Below are 17196 nucleotides of genomic sequence, written 5' to 3' on the forward strand. Positions count from 1 at the left end.
ACGCCTCTTCTAAATTTGTTGCCAATAGTATAACCAAGAGACCCATACCCGTATCCGAGACTTCCCATCTACCTTGGATAGTCTGTCTGTAAACATGAAATGTGGTGTCTAACTCAAATCGAACCCGGCCCCTGACGAGATCGCGTAGAGCAGTTTGTTGCGCAAAGTCTCCTCCGACTTGTAAACTGGCAGCTTCAACAGATTGACACACGTGCTCGTGCTTGGCAGTCGCTCTTGGTCCGAGCTGCCATCTCGAATGGCAAACTTTGGATTCAGCTGCGAGAACCCGAGCAGCGGTGCTCTTGGAGTCGACGTAACGTACTTGAGCACGTCACGCCGCTGGGCGTCTGTGAAGCCTCTCATGACATTCCAGAACATCTTGATCGTCTCGTGTTCCTCCCCATCATCGCCTATGGCGTAAAGGCCGCTATAGACCGTGTTCCGGCGGAGGTCCTCAACGTCAATCGCCATCGAGTCGCCGCCAACCAGGCGCTGCAGCTCAGACTGGTTGAACATGGACAGCCATGATGGCCGGATAATCTCGCGGAGCCCGCGCAAGAAAGCGTTGGTCTGAGGAGCTGGCTGCACAACAAGGCGATGGCGAGCTGCGTATGATATGTACAGCAGGCGATTGTCGTTTGTCACCGGTATCTCATCGCCGTTGGGCACCAGCTTTCTAGTGACAATCTTGACCGGCTCACCGGGGGCCGAGATCTGGTCCGTTACGGTAAAGTCAAGCCCCAGTTCGGACACATCTCCGGGATAGTTCTTGAGGCGGAGGAGACCATTGTATAGCTCCTCGTCCATGTCTTGAAGGTCGTTGACGCTGCCCTTGTAGCTGTTCTCTTCCTTTCGACTGGGCGACGGCCATTTCAGGAGGAAGAATCCGGCAAATGCAAGGTCGACGAGGATCCCCTCGTACATGCACTTACCCACGATGCGGCCAAGGAATTCATAGCGCCTCAGCAAGTCGGACACCGCCTCTCTCCACTCGGGATCGGATTCCACCAGCCCTTGCTTCCGCAGCGATTCGCGAAGCACGTCCATGGCCGTTGGATTCGGATACAACAGTTCTTTGCGACTACGCGTGAACATGCTGAACCCCCCCTTCTCGTTCCCAAAAGCTTCCGCCGTAACACTGGTGAGGAATTCTTTGGTAACACCGCCGCCATCGATACCTGCCTCGGGCGTGCCAAACTGGTCCACAAACGTGATCTGAATGGGATCTTTTAGGCCGTCTCCTAACTGGTAGAACTGCTCGAAGGCATCGTCGAATAACTGGCCACGGCGGATTTTTGCGTGATGCCTCCCCATCGGGGGCATCATCATCCCGTGATTTCCACCTCTCCGAAGCCTGTCCAGATAAATGAATTGCCGAAAGATCATGACCCGCGTCTCAAACGGAACAACGAATGGGATGTGCTTCAGCAGCTCCAACTTGGGCCCCATCTCGGCGAGTCGTCGTTCCCTTTGGGCGCGTATCTGGTTCGCTTTGATCCTTTCCAGTCTGACATTGCGAGACAGCCGCTGCGCGGCGAAACTAGAATGCATCCCGAAACCGTCAGCGTATGAAGCTTCCGCGTCTTCATCTGCCTCGGCGTCGCTGCCATCGGCCTGTTCCTGCATCTGCCTCTCCTCTTCCGCTATGACGGCCCCGATGAAGTCTTCCTTCTCCAGCTTGCTTGTCATGAGCCAGTGACCCGCTGGTAGAAAATGCTTCCTTGAGTCCCTCTCGTACAGCATTTTCAGCGCAGTGGTGATGATGGCGCGAAGGCTCTCTAGATCGAGCTTCGTAGAGACTCTTGAGGTCAAACTCTTGCTAGAATCTTTGGCTTCGCCCTGGTTCTTCAAGGGGTCTCCCCAATATGAGTCCAACCGGGCTTGTGTTGATGCGTCGACAGCCGCTCGAGTCTGGGTAATCTCTTGCACACTGTAATGCAGAGTGAATGAAGTATTCTTGAGGAATGTGATGAGCGCTTCGACATCCTTTAATGCTAAGCTGCATGATCGAGTACGTGATTGTGGCACGTCGCTGCTAAGGACCTTGGGATATATACCGCTCAAAAAGTCCTCATCATCGCTGATCCTGAGAATGAATGTGTAAAGCTCTAAGAATAAGAGGATTATCCTCCATTCCTGTTCTTCCGCGTGCACCGACGGCTGGGATGACGCCTCGTAGAGATACCTGTGAAGTATCTGTGCTGGCCTTTCAGATTCTGTTCTTAGCTTTTGGAACACTGAGGTCCTGGTCATCATCTGCCACAGAAATTTGACAATAGGGGTTTTCCCGTCTGCAGTAGGTATCTCTTCGAGAAAGAGCCTCATGCGAGTGTCATCTGCTCTGCTCGGAAAGCTTTGAAGCAAAGCCAAGATGTAGCCGGCAAGCAGCTCACTGCCTTCCAGTTCCCGACCTGAAGAGTGCGCCAGGCTCATGGAAAAGTCGTGCAGGAGATTGGAAATGCCATTACTGTCGATGAGGCGCAATAACTGAATGGATACATATGACGAGGAGGTAAATACAAGGGAATCGGTAGCGGCGTCGTCGCGTTGCTCGGAAGATGACTGCGTGCTTATTCGGATACTGATATCGGAAGACAAGGCAGATAGCTGCGTGAAGGTGGCAGTCAGATGCACCAGATTCTGCGTTGACCTTTTCTGCGCTCTGCTCAAATCTATATAATGAGCCAGAAGCCAAAATAGGCGGTCCTTTTCTGGTAAGGAGTCTGATTTGCTGTTGTACGCTTCGAGAATCGCGATGGCGAGCTTCTCTGTGTTGATGGTCTGGGCTACCAGGTCGATGTTCTCCTCGAATAGTTGGAGGTTCTCCGTTGACAGGAAATGAAGTGCGAATGCCCTGTATGCATCCGGTTCTGCGTAATGGAAAGTTAGTAGGCTGTTGTCATGATGTATTTCACTGAGACGGTATCTTGGGCTTCATCACATACCGCTTCCTTCACCTGCAGCTAATGGTGCTGGGAGGGACTCGAGAAGAACTTGAACCCATTCTTCGCCGTGCTTCAATTGGCAAAGCTTAGCCAAGGCCGTATAGTATTCCTCGATCGATCCAAGTATCGTAGAGGGCGAACTGGCAGTCAAACGGTTGATCAACGCAAGGAGATGCCGTGTTTCCAGCGACGTATTGCTAAGCAAGCTTGATTAGCACATGTACGATCTGCTGCGAGCTCGCAGCACCTTGAGGGAGCAGTAGACATACTCGTTAGAGACTAGAACACCCAAGGCTTTCACAAACACTCTCATTAATTTGCGAAGGCGTGAAGGGTGACGACTGGCATCGAAGAGTTGCTGAAGCGAAGTGCTATTACAGTCGTTGACGAATAATAGTAGACGCTGTAGGTCGTCGGCTCGGTTGGCCGAGAAGAAAGATAGAAGCAGGGGAAAAGAAGCATATAGCCTCTGAGGAACATCGAGATCCGATCGGGATCCGTAGACGAGGTCGAAGTCGTGTCTGTGCTGGTCCCTCAACACAGACCGCGATCTATACCCTCGCCATGTTCTCTGTATCTGCGATGCGGCCTTCAGACGGCGCCGTTCCGCCTGTCGCTTCTCCCTCTCGGCCTGTGCATCCGATACCGTCTTTGTAGCGTTCGAGACGGCCGAGGGACTCCATGATGTGTTGGAGAACGGGTTGCTGGCTTGTCCGCTCAGGTTCACGTTCCTTGGCCGCCGGGAGTTGCCAGTAAATGTCGAGAACATGGCCGCAGCTGTGGCTTTGCTAGTAGCTACACGCAAGCATCAAGCGGGCATCAAACAAAGGGGAAATCAACAAGCATGCCGCTTAGCACCTTGCACGAGGCTTCCGAATCTCTGCGGTTGCTGCGGATTCTAGAAGATTCAGCCCTGAAGCTCTCATCAGTCATCAGTCATCAGCCTGGATGCGTCGTCTTGCAGGCTGCCCATAGCATCATCATCGCTGGTGGGGCAAGACCACTCCGGCTAGTGTCGCGTGCTGATAAGATAAGAAAGGACAAAGCTCACGAATAATCGGGGTCACCGCCTTTGAACATCCCACCAACACAGTGTGCGGAAGAGGGGTAGTTGACTGTTACCCTTGTCTTGTGGGCAGCCAACCGATGATGCGGGCAAGTTCCACGGAGTGCGAAGTAGCAGCAGCCAAACACTGCAGCCAGCACTGGGCCCGGCGGATGTCATGGTGACTTATGAGCTTCATTGTGGCCACTTCGCGGCGCCGACTCAGCTGATGGAAAAAGCAAGAAACACGCCGACAGGCGTCGTTCTGCCACCGCCTCTTGAAAATTTCCATCGCGGCAGGCTTTGCATCACACCCTCTCTGCGATAGGCCGGCAGTTAGTCGCGAGACCTGGTGAAGGCGGGGTTGAACGTTGTCATCTAACAGTTTCCGCCACGAGAGAGGCGAGTCTCTGCTAGCGGCAACTTCATCAAGTGACGCCGCGAGTACCTCTGGCTCGCCTTTAGGCTGGGTTAGTGCCAGCTCTGGCAGTGTCTTGCACTGTCATCTGTACTGTGGTACCCTAATAGATTCCAGCAGGAAGTCGCAACTCGCCGCTAAGGAGGCACGGAAGGTCACTCCACCGCTAGAAAGGTTTAGCAGCCCAGCAGAAAAAAAAATATGTCGAGTGGTTGAAAATCTCTTTTTTTCTTCTTCTTCCACACAACGCCCAACTTTATCCCAAACACCACCAAACCAATAAAAGGCAGGTTAGTTCAGAGGTACGGTCTTCGTACTTTATCTCTGTTCTTGCTCTTTTCTTCATCAAGAAAACCAAAAAAAATTGAAAAATCCAAAAAACCCTACCCGCCATCACCATCTTCGACTCCCGCGCGACGTCGTCGGCAAACGGTCACCGCAAAGAAAACTCCAAAAACCAAAACAAGAGACAACTTGCCCTCGCTGTCTCTAACTCCCTGATCGCTCAGCCTGCAGAACTGTCAACTCTGACTCGCCGAGCATTCCTCTTCTCCTCGTTCTCTTTCTGAACCAGTAAGTGATAGCTGATGACGCCGGCGACCCTGGTGGCCCTTGTCCCGCGGCAAACCAGGGTTTCCCTACTTCCAACACCCTTCAGTCGCTGACTCTTAATGTCCCGCAGTCTTGTTTGATACCCTATCCAGGATTCAGTCAACCGTCGCAATGGCCGCAAACACCACTTCCGCCGCTGTTGATCAGCTCGCCAGCGATCTCAACAACACCTCCCTCAATGGCAGTGGTGATGTCAAGGCTCCTGCCGTCGACACCTCCGTCAGCGCTGGTGCTGAGGATGCCTCTGCTCCTACCCCCACCGCCGCTCCCCACCCCCAGAACTCGGCCTCTCTCTACGTCGGAGAGCTTGACCCCTCTGTCACCGAGGCCATGCTCTTCGAGCTCTTCTCCCAGATTGGTGCTGTGGCTTCCATCCGTGTCTGCCGTGACGCCGTCACCCGCCGCTCTCTGGGCTACGCCTATGTGAACTACAACTCCACTCCTGATGGCGAGAAGGCCCTGGAGGAGCTCAACTACACCCTCATCAAGGGCCGTCCTTGCCGCATCATGTGGTCGCAGCGTGACCCTGCTCTGCGCAAGACCGGCCAGGGCAACGTGTTCATCAAGAACTTGGACGTTGCTATTGATAACAAGGCTCTCCATGACACCTTCGCTGCCTTTGGCAACATTCTCAGCTGCAAGGTTGCGCAGGACGAGAACGGAAACTCCAAGGGCTACGGATTCGTTCACTACGAGACCGATGAGGCCGCTGCTCAGGCCATCAAGCACGTCAACGGCATGCTGCTCAACGAGAAGAAGGTCTATGTCGGCTACCACATTCCCAAGAAGGACCGCCAGAGCAAGTTCGAGGAGATGAAGGCCAACTTCACCAACGTCTACGTCAAGAACATTGCCCCCGATGTCACCGACGAGGACTTCCGTCAGCTCTTTGAGAAGTTCGGTGACGTTACCTCGTCTTCTCTTGCCCGCGACCAGGAGGGCAAGACTCGTGGGTTCGGCTTCGTCAACTTCACCACCCACGAGGCTGCCTACAAGGCTGTTGAGGAGCTCAACGGCAAGGACTTCCGCGGTCAGGACCTCTACGTTGGCCGTGCTCAGAAGAAGCATGAGCGTGAGGAGGAGCTGCGGAAGTCTTATGAAGCTGCGCGCCTTGAGAAGGCCAACAAGTACCAGGGCGTCAACCTGTACATCAAGAACCTTGATGACGATGTGGATGACGAGAAGCTCCGACAGATGTTTGCCGAGTTTGGTCCCATCACTTCTGCCAAGGTCATGAGGGACGCTCCTCAGGAGGGCGAGGAGGAGGCCAAGGACCAGGAGAAGGACAAGGAGAACCAGAAGGAGAAGGAGAGCGAAAAGGAGGGCGAGTCCGCCGAGGGTGCCGAGAAGAAGACCGAGAAGAAGTCAGACAAGAAGCTCGGTAAGAGCAAGGGCTTCGGCTTCGTCTGCTTTAGCAACCCCGACGATGCCACCAAGGCCGTTGCTGAGATGAACCAGCGCATGATCAACAACAAGCCTCTGTACGTTGCCCTTGCCCAGCGCAAGGACGTCCGCAAGAGCCAGCTTGAGGCTAGTATCCAGGCTCGCAACCAGTTGCGGATGCAGCAGGCCGCCGCGGCAGCTGGTATGCCGCAGCAGTATATGCAGCCCCCCGTTTTCTACGCTCCTGGCCAGCAGCCCGGCTTCATCCCTCAGGGTGGCCGCGGCATTCCCTTCCCTCAGCCCGGTATGCCCATGCCCAACGTCCAGGGCGGTCGTCCTGGCCAGTTCCCCGGATACCCTCAGCAGGGTGGTCGCAACATGCCCCAGGGCCTTCCCCCCAACATGTACAGCATCCCCGGCCAGTTCCCCCCTCAGTTCGGACAGCCCGGAACTCCCCAGTTCATGGCTGCTATGCAGCAGGCTCAGCAGCAGGCCGCTGCTCTTGCTGGAGGCCGTGGCGGCGCTCCTCAGGGCGGCCGTGGTGCCATGGCCGGCATGCCTCCCAATGTCCAGGGCGGAATGCCCGGTTACCCCCCCAACAACCGCCAGATGGGACGCAACAACAACGGCGGCAACGGCAACAACGCTGGCCGCAACGGCAACTTCCCCAACCAGGCTCCTCGTGACAACAACACCGCCTCCCTGCTTCAGAACCAGCTGGCCGCGGCCCAGCCTGCCCAGCAGAAGCAGATTCTTGGTGAACTGATCTTCCCCAAGATCCAGGCCATCAACTCTGAGCTTGCTGGCAAGATCACCGGTATGCTCCTGGAGATGGACAACTCCGAGCTTGTCAACCTGTAAGTTTCAACCTGTTACCTCGTGCTCATTTCTCCAGAGCTATCAACATGATGCTAACCTTTTCTGCGTTTAGTATTGAGGACGAGGCTGCTCTGAAGGCTAAGGTTGACGAGGCGCTGGCCGTCTACGACGAGTACGTCAAGTCTCAGGCCACTGGCTCTGAGAAGAAGGAGGAGGAGACCAAGGCTTAAACAGCCAATCTTCCCTCCCTTCGACAACCATTATCGTTTCCTTTGTCGATTCAAAATTTAACCGCGGTGCGAGGCTGACAAGCCACCGAATGATACGTGGGATGCAATATGATAGCCACGGTTGCCTAGTCTATTGCATCATGTAAGGATAGACTTATTTGCTACATTTTCTCGAGGTTGAACAAAAAGTTGTGTGGTTCGGAAGGTGGTTTTACGGCAGCGGCAAGTCGCTTTGCCCAAGCCGGGACGGAATACGTCGCCGGCAACAAAAGAAATCAGGCTCACCGGGATGGCGTTGCGGGTTTTATGAAGGCTGCCTCTGGGCTATACCCCCATGATCATGGTCCACTTTGACTGGCAAAAACAGGGAGGCAGGGGCTGAAACGGATAGGATTCTAGGGAATTTTCTAATAGATGACATGTTCTTATGTCGAGTGTACTCTTACTGTGAGCTTACGAAGTTATGGAGGTCAAGTTATCAAGTTGCGGATTTCTGAAACTGCTGTTTCCACAAACCTTTTCTTCTCGAGAGCCTGGAGACGGAGACTTCATTCCTAGTTACAAACATAACAGGATCTACCTTATTATTGTGTACGTGAATAAGAGTTTCCTTCAAGGAAAAACACGAGGTATCTTTTGAAGAAAAACGAGATTGCTTCCAATTGACAACTGCCGAAACCTAGGGAGTAGTACAACTAGATAGCTACATACCCAGCCCAAAAAGCCCAGCGCCGCCCTCCAGAAACATCAGATAAATAAGACGCTCACCGATAAAAGGAGTGGTTAAAGCACGAGATCCGAGTACATGAAATAACAACTACAAGAATGCGAGTAAAAAAGGGAGAGTGAAAAGAGCTGTAAGGGAAAACCCAAAATTCGCCTGCTGTGCCTTGCGTACAATAAACGCCCATATGACATGAAAAGCACAATTCCACCCGCCAAACAGAAAACCAGACCAAAAGAAAAAGGAAGTAGATGGGAGAGGAGCAGAAGAGGGAAAAGATGAGCCAAGGAACGAAGAAAGAAGAAGGAAAGAAACAAGTAACATCTATGTGAAAACTTTTCGAGTTTCCGGGCTTTTCACCTAAATGTTGTCTGTGTCCACTCCAAATTTGATCCCCCTTGATAAGGATGAAGGAAAAGAAGGAAGACAGAGCAAAGAGGAATTACAGGAGATTGGAATGGCGGATCAAATGACGAACAATATATACTTACCGTTCCGTTTACAGCGCCAACACCGTGCCTAGCTGTGCCTTGGGACCCTGTTTACCTTGCCCTTCCCCTGAAGCCATACCTGCGCCTCAACCATTTGAAAAAAAAGAACAATGGCAGAAAGGGATTAAGAAGCTGGGAGAGGTATACATGGTGATTTATTTTGTAGCTGACAATAACAGCTGCCGGCTAATCCGTTTGTTAGTCATGCTGTTGGATCTGACGTGGGAGGATGAGAATGAGACTGACAAGGATGGTTTTGTATATCCCGCTAACAGAAGGATTGATTCGACGCCTCGCAATGCAACAAAGGGATGAGTAGCACAGAGATGGAGAGAAATGGAGGATGATACGACGATTAAGACTCCCTGAAAATGTCGCCCCGGCCGTCGTCAAGTCGCAGATTTCTTGGTTGCTGCTTGCTTGGCACGCTGGCGTACAGCGTCTCCAGGACTTTGCCCTTTTGCTGTCGTCGAATTTCGGATAAGTGGTCTCTCACACCAGACAGGCTGTCGATCTGGTCTTCGAGAGTCAAGATGGTGGCGTTGGTGCCGCGGACGAGCGGCGAGATGAGCTTGGTGCGGAGCCCCTCGAGCGACGTTTGCAAGGAGAGCAGCTTGCTGTGGTGGTTGACCAGGATGCCCTTGTTGCGCACAGTCTTCTCTCTCACGTCGCGCAGGAGCACGCGGTTCTGCTCAAACTTGCGCAGCTCGGCGGCGCGCGTGCCTAGGATGCGCACCCAGAGGCTGGCCAGCATGTCGCTGTGCAGCTCTTCCTGCGCAGACGTCTCGCGCGCGACTGTCCGCGCAAGGTTGAGAAAGTGTTGGTCGATGCTGTTGAAGAGGCCGTAGAGATTCATGCTATAGCGAAGTTCCTCCCGAACGCTTTCCTCGAGGATGGACAGGAATTCGTTGAACAGGAGCTGGACCATTCGTTGCTCGCGCTGCGGGTTGCTTAGTCCAAAGATGTACGTGGTAATCGTGCCGAGCGGCGTGGGGGTGCCCGAGGCGTCTTCGAGGATGTGAGCCTCAGAAAGCATGTTGTGGATATTATCGTACGCGGAGGAGAGGGTGGAAGGAGAAGGAGCGTTCTGGAGGCGATTGAGATGCATCTTGGCCCAATCCATGACATTGAGGATGCTGTTGTACAACGAGGCGCAGATGCCCATATGTCAACGTTTTGCTGTTTGCTTCTCTCGACGCACCAGGGTCACAGGAAGGAGTGGGAGCAAAGAAAAGGGGAGAGTTGAAGCTTCAAATCGAGAGGTGGGATGAAGGAGAAATGGGATGAGGGAGCGGGATGAGAAGATGGGGGAATTGGGGATGCGATTTCATCGAGTCATCACTCACCCGTCAATGTCGCCATCAACAACAGCAAAGAACTTGGTCATCTCGGTAGCGAGCGTCTTCATCGCGCCGCTGAGAGCGTCGAGGTCGGCCACGATGAGCTGCGCATCTCGCATTCCGCTGGTGCGCACCGTCTCTCCGAGGTCCCAGACGGCCACGCTGGTCGCCTGCAAGTCGTGGACCTGCGTGATGGCATGCTCCGAATAGTAAATGAGCGGTTCGAAGGAGCGCGCAATGCCCGCGACCTTGACAAGGTCGCCAACGGGCCGCGGCGCAGGCTCCTGGATGAGCGTCTTGAACATGGTCACGCTGAAGACGGCGAGCAGCACGCTAAACAGGGTAGAGGTCCATGACGCAGTGAGGGCGGCGTAACGTTTGCGGACGAAGGCAATGGCTGTTTCGATTGGTTCGGTTCGCTGCTGGACCTCGGCGCGCACGGCGAAGCGAATGTCTACGAAAGAAAGGCGACAAATGTCAGGCGGCCGAATCCAACAGCACCAAGGCAGCGCCGGCGACGACCCCAGTTGGCCGCGCGCCAGCAAGGGCAGCAGGCAGCAGTCAAGGAAAAGGCGCAGCGCAGCGCAGGCGCAACTTACAATTGTCCGTGGGCGGCGGCGACTCCAGTATCCTCTCGAGAACGGGCGGGGTCGGTGCCTCGAGTCGCAACGTGCCGCTCCTGTTTCCCTCTGGACTCCGGCTCCTCACCTTGTCGGGGCTCATGCTACCGGTGGGAAGCCGTGTGCGGATCGCCCTCTGCAGAATCTCGTTGCGAGCATCGTGGTCGTGGTCGAAGTCGTCGAGGTCGTCGTCGTCGTCATCGTCGTCGTCGTCGTCGCGCTCGCTGAACGGCGTGTGGCGCGCGGCCAGGCGCATCGGGGCCATTGCGCCGAGCGCATCATGCGACGGCGGTCTCCAGAAGCCGCTGCTTCGACTACCGTTGGCGAGCCTCCGCCACGCTGGAGGAGAATAGGAACCTGCGGACGCGACCTCCAGATCCGCTAGGAGATCGTCTTCGATCGCCGCCTCGCTGGGGAGAACGGAGGAGTTCCTCGTCGTAGACGGCGGCGGGCTTGCCGGCGTCTCGAAATCCCGTAAAGAAGCGTCGAGCCTTTCTTGGGGATCGGCCATGGTCGGTCTCTTTGGCGCAGTAGTCCCTCTCCTTGTAGTCCTTGTAGTGGTCCTTGGCTTCCTTTCGAGGAGAGCGGTCTTTGTACGGGTCCTTTTTGTCGCGGCGGTAGATGGTGAGCGACTGGTCGCGCAATATGAGCTGGCGGTCGGGCGAGGTGGGCGACGATGGATACGGGCGCGGCGAGTGGCGGTCGTAATGGTGATGGCCATCGTCGTCGTCGTCGGCAGAGTCGGCGGCGAAGAGGAAGCGCGGCAGGGGGAGTCGTGGGAGGGTGAATGAGGGCAGAGAGGGAAGATAGAAGCTGACGAAGACGAGCAGAAGAAGCAGCGCAGCCAGAAAAGTGCTGGGAGTGACAGTGACGCTGATCAGGGAGACCTGCTGATTCACCGTTACCAGCGAATACATGGGCGAGTCTTGAGGGCGGACAAGGTCCAGCGGGATGGGACTAGAGAGGCAAAGGTGTGTCGGTCGGTAGTCGGCCTGGGCTTGGGCCTTGCACTTGCAACTCTCTCGCGGCGTCCAAGACCCCGGCAGTGCCTATGTAAGGTCGGGTATGTACCGTCCGTTATGGCGGTAATGGAGGTATGGAGTACGGAGTACCACCAGTACTCGTATGTGCGGCAAAAGTAAGGTAGGCAAGGTAGTATGTGCGTGTGCACCGGTTAGCTGGTTGGAAGAACAAGGTCTAGTCCTCCGCAGGCAAGGCAGCTTGCGGGAAAAGCGTCGACCCAGACTGGCTTCTTTTTCTTCCCAAGGACGACGAGCTAAATCGATGGTCCCGCTCGGTCTGTTCCGTAGGAGCTGCAAGGAGGAAGAGAGGAAGGAGAAGGAGACAGACAGAGAGCGACAGAGCCTGGGGAACGAGCCAAGAAGCGGCAGTGCGTCAGTTAATCCGAGAAGCGGCCACCCTGGTAAGAATGGAGGTGGTAGCGGCAGCGATCGATGGTGCGGGAGAGCGGCAGCGACACACTCAAAACTCTCGGGCTCGGGGCGATGGATCGACTTTCGTTCCCTTTCTCGCTCTCGTTTTTCCAGTCGAGTCGGCGGGCAAAAGGTCGTCTCAACTCGTCTCTTTTCTCGTCTCTCGCTTGGATTTCTTCGTTTCCGAGCAATCGAAAAAAAACCGACCTTTCCCGTCCTGTCCCGCCCATATCGTGTCGTGTCCTGCCCTCCCCTCGACTCACAACCATCCCCCCTCCTCCCTCTTCATACCCAATCTCTTGCTTCGTCCTCTCCCAACGCTGGAGACTCGACCGACTCGACCCGTCCAAGGGCTGCAGCCGTGAGTGGAAGACTTGGACGCGGCCGGCAGCGGGCCACCCACTCGCCTTGCGCAAATCGCTGGCCCCAAGCCCGCCATGCGGCCTGTCTGTCTGCGGTGGCCGCAAATCGTGAGAGGCCGGGCCTGCCCTCGTGGCACGACATCGACCCAGTTGTCGCGGCCAATCAGGCGTGCCGCTCACATCTCTGTCCGCCGTTTCAGACCAGAACCAGACGGCCATCTTGGACAGAGAGACAGGCCATCCCCTCCCCCTCCCCCTCCCCCTCCCTCTCCCTCTCGTCTTGCCGTGGCTCTGCCTCACCTCTCGCCCTCTCTCTCTGTAGCATCCCTCGAGATACCTTGTAGAGACCCAGCTGCCAGCATGTTGTCTTGCTTGCTCCCTTCTCTTGCTTCCCTCCCCCTCCCCCCCTCTTCTCCCTTCATCGTCCTGCTAGCACCCCCACTTGGCTCATGCCTGTGTCTGCCTGTCCTTGCTGTCAATCCGCCATGCGATGTATGCCATGACGCCCGGAGCGGACAGCACCAGGATTCCAGCCTTCTGGGCTCGGCGCACTTGTACCTGCAAGTACTACCGCGGCCCTGGTAACACTTGTGTTGACCAAGGCTGAAGAATGAAGCAAAAGAAAGACTTTCATGGCGCATTAGGGGAGAATAAGCATGTCAAGCATCGATGCATCCTCTGTTTAGCAGCTGCTTACATGTACCTTCAAGTACAGTACATGCATCATTACAGCTACAGCAGGCAGGAGGTACCCACATGCACCAAATGCCCTCGGCTGGTGGCGGTTTGTTCTCTTCCGTCCCTCTTTCCTTCCCGCCTCTGCCTCTGACCTCTTTCCCATCCCCATCAACCACTAGGCTAGTCCCGTTATCTTATCACCCCGCAATTAGTGGGCTTATCCCTCTCTTCTCCCGCTCAACTCCCCAAAGCAAAAAGAGCTTCGCCACCCCTCCATGATTGAAGACGATACAGGACGCTCCGAGCCTTTGTAACTGATTGGTACAGGCCGCTGCTGCTGATGGCAGTTGATACTACTGGTACGATTGTGTAGCATTTCCGCTCTTCATCGGCCTTCATGCACGCACTTTGCATCTTCTGGCCCTCTGCAGCATCGGTCCCACTGTTTTCCTTCCGTCTTGCTTGTTGCGAATCAATGCCACACCACCCTCCCTTACATTGTATTGACCTTGGTGATTTCTTATGAGAAGAAGCAGAAAGATTCAGGCCCCCTCCCCTTCCCCTTCTATTTTGCTCGATTACCTACTTCCCCTACCCGTTCCGCTTCAAGGCGACCAGAAACACACAACCGATTCTCATCGCCCACATATCGTCAAGTACATGCTGATATGTAGACACACCACATCCACACATGGAAAAGGTGGTGCGGACCCTTTGAATCCTTCACACTCTCGCCCTTGCAAGACATGACCCAGCTCGACTCTGAGCAACGTGCTGCTGCACGCTTTAATGGAGAAGATATGTAAGGTATGTACAGCCTGGGTACCATGTACTTTCCACGCGGATACTCCATCGATCGACCAAGCATGTACTCCCTACGTTAGCAGATACCTTTATGGTCACCTCCATTGCATTCGCGTCATGATCCTCGCAGCGAATCTCTCCCGCTCCCGCCCCACTGGGATCCATTGTCTCTGGGAGCTAAACTACAGTCACATGAGAACATTCGGAAGGGACTCACCTCTCACCATCTAGGGTCACGCTCACAGGGCTACGGGTAGTGATACGGGCATACACGAGGACAGAGCGCAAAGATGCTATAAAAAGAAAATGACGCTGTGTTTCCATTTCAAGTTTTGTAATCGCCCGTTTGGTCAACTCCTACCGTTCGCGCAAAAAAAAAGAAAATGATCTCGTAGCATACCGGGAAGCATGTAACAGACAATGCCGGAAGAAGCAGCTCAACGTCCAAGGAGACATTAGGAAGAGTGAAGAAGAAGATAAGAAAACAAGAGATAATAAAAGGGAAATCCCGTCTCACGCTTTTGGCACAACTGCCATCAAGTTGATCCCTTAATGTACCCAGTTCAGTATATGCGCTTGTTCCCCCGTGGTCATCAAACAAAACATGTGGTTGGTTCACTGCCCCTCCCTCCCCAAATCAGAGATCCCCAGTGCAGGATGGAGGGGGGAGAGGGGAGAGGGGGCGTGGGAGAATAAAAAGCCTCGAGATCAATCTTCTCTGCGTTTGCTCCCGGAAGGCCGAGATCAGTGACGCTTGGCAAGCTCCCAAGGGCCTCAGGGCTCGACAGAGCTCTAGTCTACTTTGGCATTGGCCAGGCTCTTGGCCGATGGGTTGCTGATATTGTTCACCTGCTTTACCGGAGTTCGCTTGTACTTGGACTGCTTGCGCAACTTCTTGCGTGCAACCATGACGGGCACCGAGCTCTTGGTAACCAAATAGTTGGAGAAGGATCCCAGGATAACACTACGTCTTTGGTTAGCAAGCCCTCCTCTTCTCGAAATAAAGCTCAAGCAGGACACGTACCCCTTGAGCGCACTTCGGCCCCGGCTCCCAATCACCACCAGAGTGGGATTGACAAGGTCAATCACTTCCGTCACCAGGTGCCGGGGATTCTTGCAGTGCAGCACTTCCACAATCACCCTGACCTGGAGCCTCGTCTTCCTCAGGAGACGGAGCACCTTGTCTGTAATTTGCTGCACGGCGCGGCTGCGCTCCTGCTCGGCCTTGAAGCGGTCGCCACGGTACAGCGGGGCCGGCGAACCGGTCGGCGTGCCAGCGTTGGACTCGCTCCGCAGATAAAAGGCCGAGGTTCGCTTGAATTCCGATACCAGGTTCGCCTGCGCAGGCACCAACTTCGTGTTCGTCATCAGGTTGATGGCCGCCGCCTGCTCCTTGATCGCCTTTGGCTCGTCCGGCACTTGAGATCCCTCCGCCGCGGCTATCCCCGTCTCCTCGTCGATGCAATAGATGGCAACCAGGGTATCGCCGTCCCGGAGAACTGTGCCAATCGCCCATTCGAGCGCATGGGTCGATTCGTCGCTCAAGTCCGTAGCCACCAGGTATTTTCTCAGCCTGTGGTTCTCCTCTTCCGCCGCTTGAACAATCCTAGTGTAATCTCCACGATATATGATACGAATGGCGCGATGCGCTTCCGGTGTCTCCAAGACATTGGTCATCGTGAATGACAGGTTTTGCGCCCTCTTGATGTCATCCATCTCGGCTTCTTCGTCCGAGTCCATGACGGAGGGCGTTGCCGAAGCCAGGCCCTGGTCGTAGCTGGTGACTGGATGGACTCCCCTGTTGCCCTTGGACGGCTTTGCGGCGTCTCCGGATGCATTTGTCACCTTGATCTCGGGTTCGTCGAATAGGGAGCGGTACTGATATTTGGTTTGAGATGCCACTTGTGAACCTGTACCAGTCAGCATTTCTTGTGTCGCTCGCGTCCGACGAGGTAACCTCTCCAATGTCTGCTTACGCTCTTGTTCCGCCGCCGCCAGCAAGCTCAGCGGCTGTCGGCCCCCTGATTGCGAGCTGCTACCAATCGAGGAGTGGCCGTTGTCCCCGGTGTCGTGTATCAGCGAGCGAGGGGACTTCTTGCGCCCTCGGTCCTCATCGTCGGACGACTCCTCTTCTTCTTCGTCACTCGATTCGAGATGCTCGCCATCCGGCCCGACATAATCTTTCACGAGTCTGCCTTCCCCTGCCTCCACCGATTTCTTCCGCATTGGCAGCTGCGCCAAACTTCCGCTAGACTGAATGAGATTCGCATCTGACAATTTGCGGTAGGCATTGTTGAGATTCACCACCTGGCCGTCTTTCAGCATGGCTTTGCCCGGCGGCAGCGGAGGTGCGGAAAAGGTTGCCGGGGATCTAGACCTACTGCCCCAACGGCGATTTTGAGCCTGGGGAGACTTGGACTGGTTAGGGAAGATTCGAGAGCCACCGAAAGGAGATCGGCCTCTGTCCGTGGGCAGCTGAAGCCCACTCTCGGAGCCTCTCAGCGCGTCTCCCAAAGAGCCCCCACTCTCTCGTTTACTGTTTCTCGAGGACGACCACTTCAACGACGATTGAGGACCCGAGCTATGAGACATGATGCTAGAAAACTGGTAATTGGCAATCGGGTCCTGTCGAGAGCTGCGTCTGGACTCGGCGAGCTTGACGCCGGCATCCGACCTGCTCCGAGGGTGTGGCCCCAAGCCAGAAGACGACTGATGCCTAAAGACGGGCTCGCTGGGCACCATCAGAGGCGAGCTTGGAGTTGAGCTCCTGCCCGGCCGCCGAGGAGAGTCCGGCGCCGGGGCACTGATGTCCAGCATGCTGCGGACTAGCTGTGGGGAGGGCGGCGCCTTAACGTCCAGCATGCTCCTCACCGGGCCCTGGGTGGCAGCGGCAGGTCTGCTGGATGACGACGCGGCGCTGCTCGTAGGAGCCGCTTCTTCGGCAATGTCCAGCATGCTACGAACTGGAGAACGCGCAGCATAGGGCGAGTCTGATCGAGCGCTCCTAGTCGTCGGGGCAGGGGCTTCGCTGCCGCGCTCCAACAGAGCGAGGACCTCTTTCCGCTCCATATCGAGCATGGCGTCGATGCTCATGGGGCGGAAGTTGTTCTTGTTGGTGTTATTGTTCGCCATGTTGATGGTGGGAGCCGGTGGGCTTTGGGTATAGGATAGGAGACTGATTGTTTATCGCTGCTCGCTGCTGTGGCCAGATAGCCAGGCGGTTGTCGAGGACCGGCAGACGTGACGGCGCCGGGTGCAAACAGAGAAAGGATGTTGCCGAGTGCCGAGTTGA

The 17196-nt window shown here is 55.3% G+C and overlaps 4 protein-coding genes across 4 annotated transcripts; 1 reads left to right on the forward strand and 3 right to left on the reverse strand.

Annotated features, from left to right (window-relative positions):
* Positions 1-108: 108 nt before the first annotated feature.
* Positions 109-3714, reverse strand: CCMA1212_000677 (uncharacterized protein; the record flags this gene model as incomplete). The annotated part of the gene is made up of 3 exons (XM_073698138.1): positions 109-2870; positions 2946-3142; positions 3215-3714. The coding sequence occupies 3 exons, from the start codon at positions 3712-3714 to the stop codon at positions 109-111; spliced, it is 3459 nt and encodes a 1152-aa protein (XP_073563419.1).
* Positions 3715-4068: 354 nt separating this feature from the next.
* On the forward strand, positions 4069-7452 carry CCMA1212_000678 (Polyadenylate-binding protein and nuclear; the record flags this gene model as incomplete). Its single annotated transcript, XM_073698139.1, has 5 exons — positions 4069-4171; positions 4248-4342; positions 4376-4582; positions 5113-7260; positions 7335-7452. Coding segments are annotated over 5 exons (2670 nt in total), but the record flags the coding sequence as incomplete, so codon positions are not given.
* Positions 7453-9022: 1570 nt separating this feature from the next.
* On the reverse strand, positions 9023-10892 carry CCMA1212_000679 (uncharacterized protein; the record flags this gene model as incomplete). Its single annotated transcript, XM_073698140.1, has 3 exons — positions 9023-9803; positions 10014-10461; positions 10607-10892. The coding sequence occupies 3 exons, from the start codon at positions 10890-10892 to the stop codon at positions 9023-9025; spliced, it is 1515 nt and encodes a 504-aa protein (XP_073563417.1).
* Positions 10893-14696: 3804 nt separating this feature from the next.
* Positions 14697-17036, reverse strand: CCMA1212_000680 (uncharacterized protein; the record flags this gene model as incomplete). The annotated part of the gene is made up of 1 exon (XM_073698141.1): positions 14697-17036. One exon carries the CDS (start codon positions 17034-17036, stop codon positions 14697-14699), a length of 2340 nt encoding a protein of 779 aa, XP_073563124.1.
* Between the last annotated feature and the right edge of the window lie 160 nt (positions 17037-17196).

This window comes from Trichoderma ghanense (genome assembly GCF_004382785.1).
Source record: "Trichoderma ghanense strain CCMA-1212 chromosome Unknown scaffold_0, whole genome shotgun sequence".
NCBI classification, from domain to species: domain Eukaryota; kingdom Fungi; phylum Ascomycota; class Sordariomycetes; order Hypocreales; family Hypocreaceae; genus Trichoderma; species Trichoderma ghanense.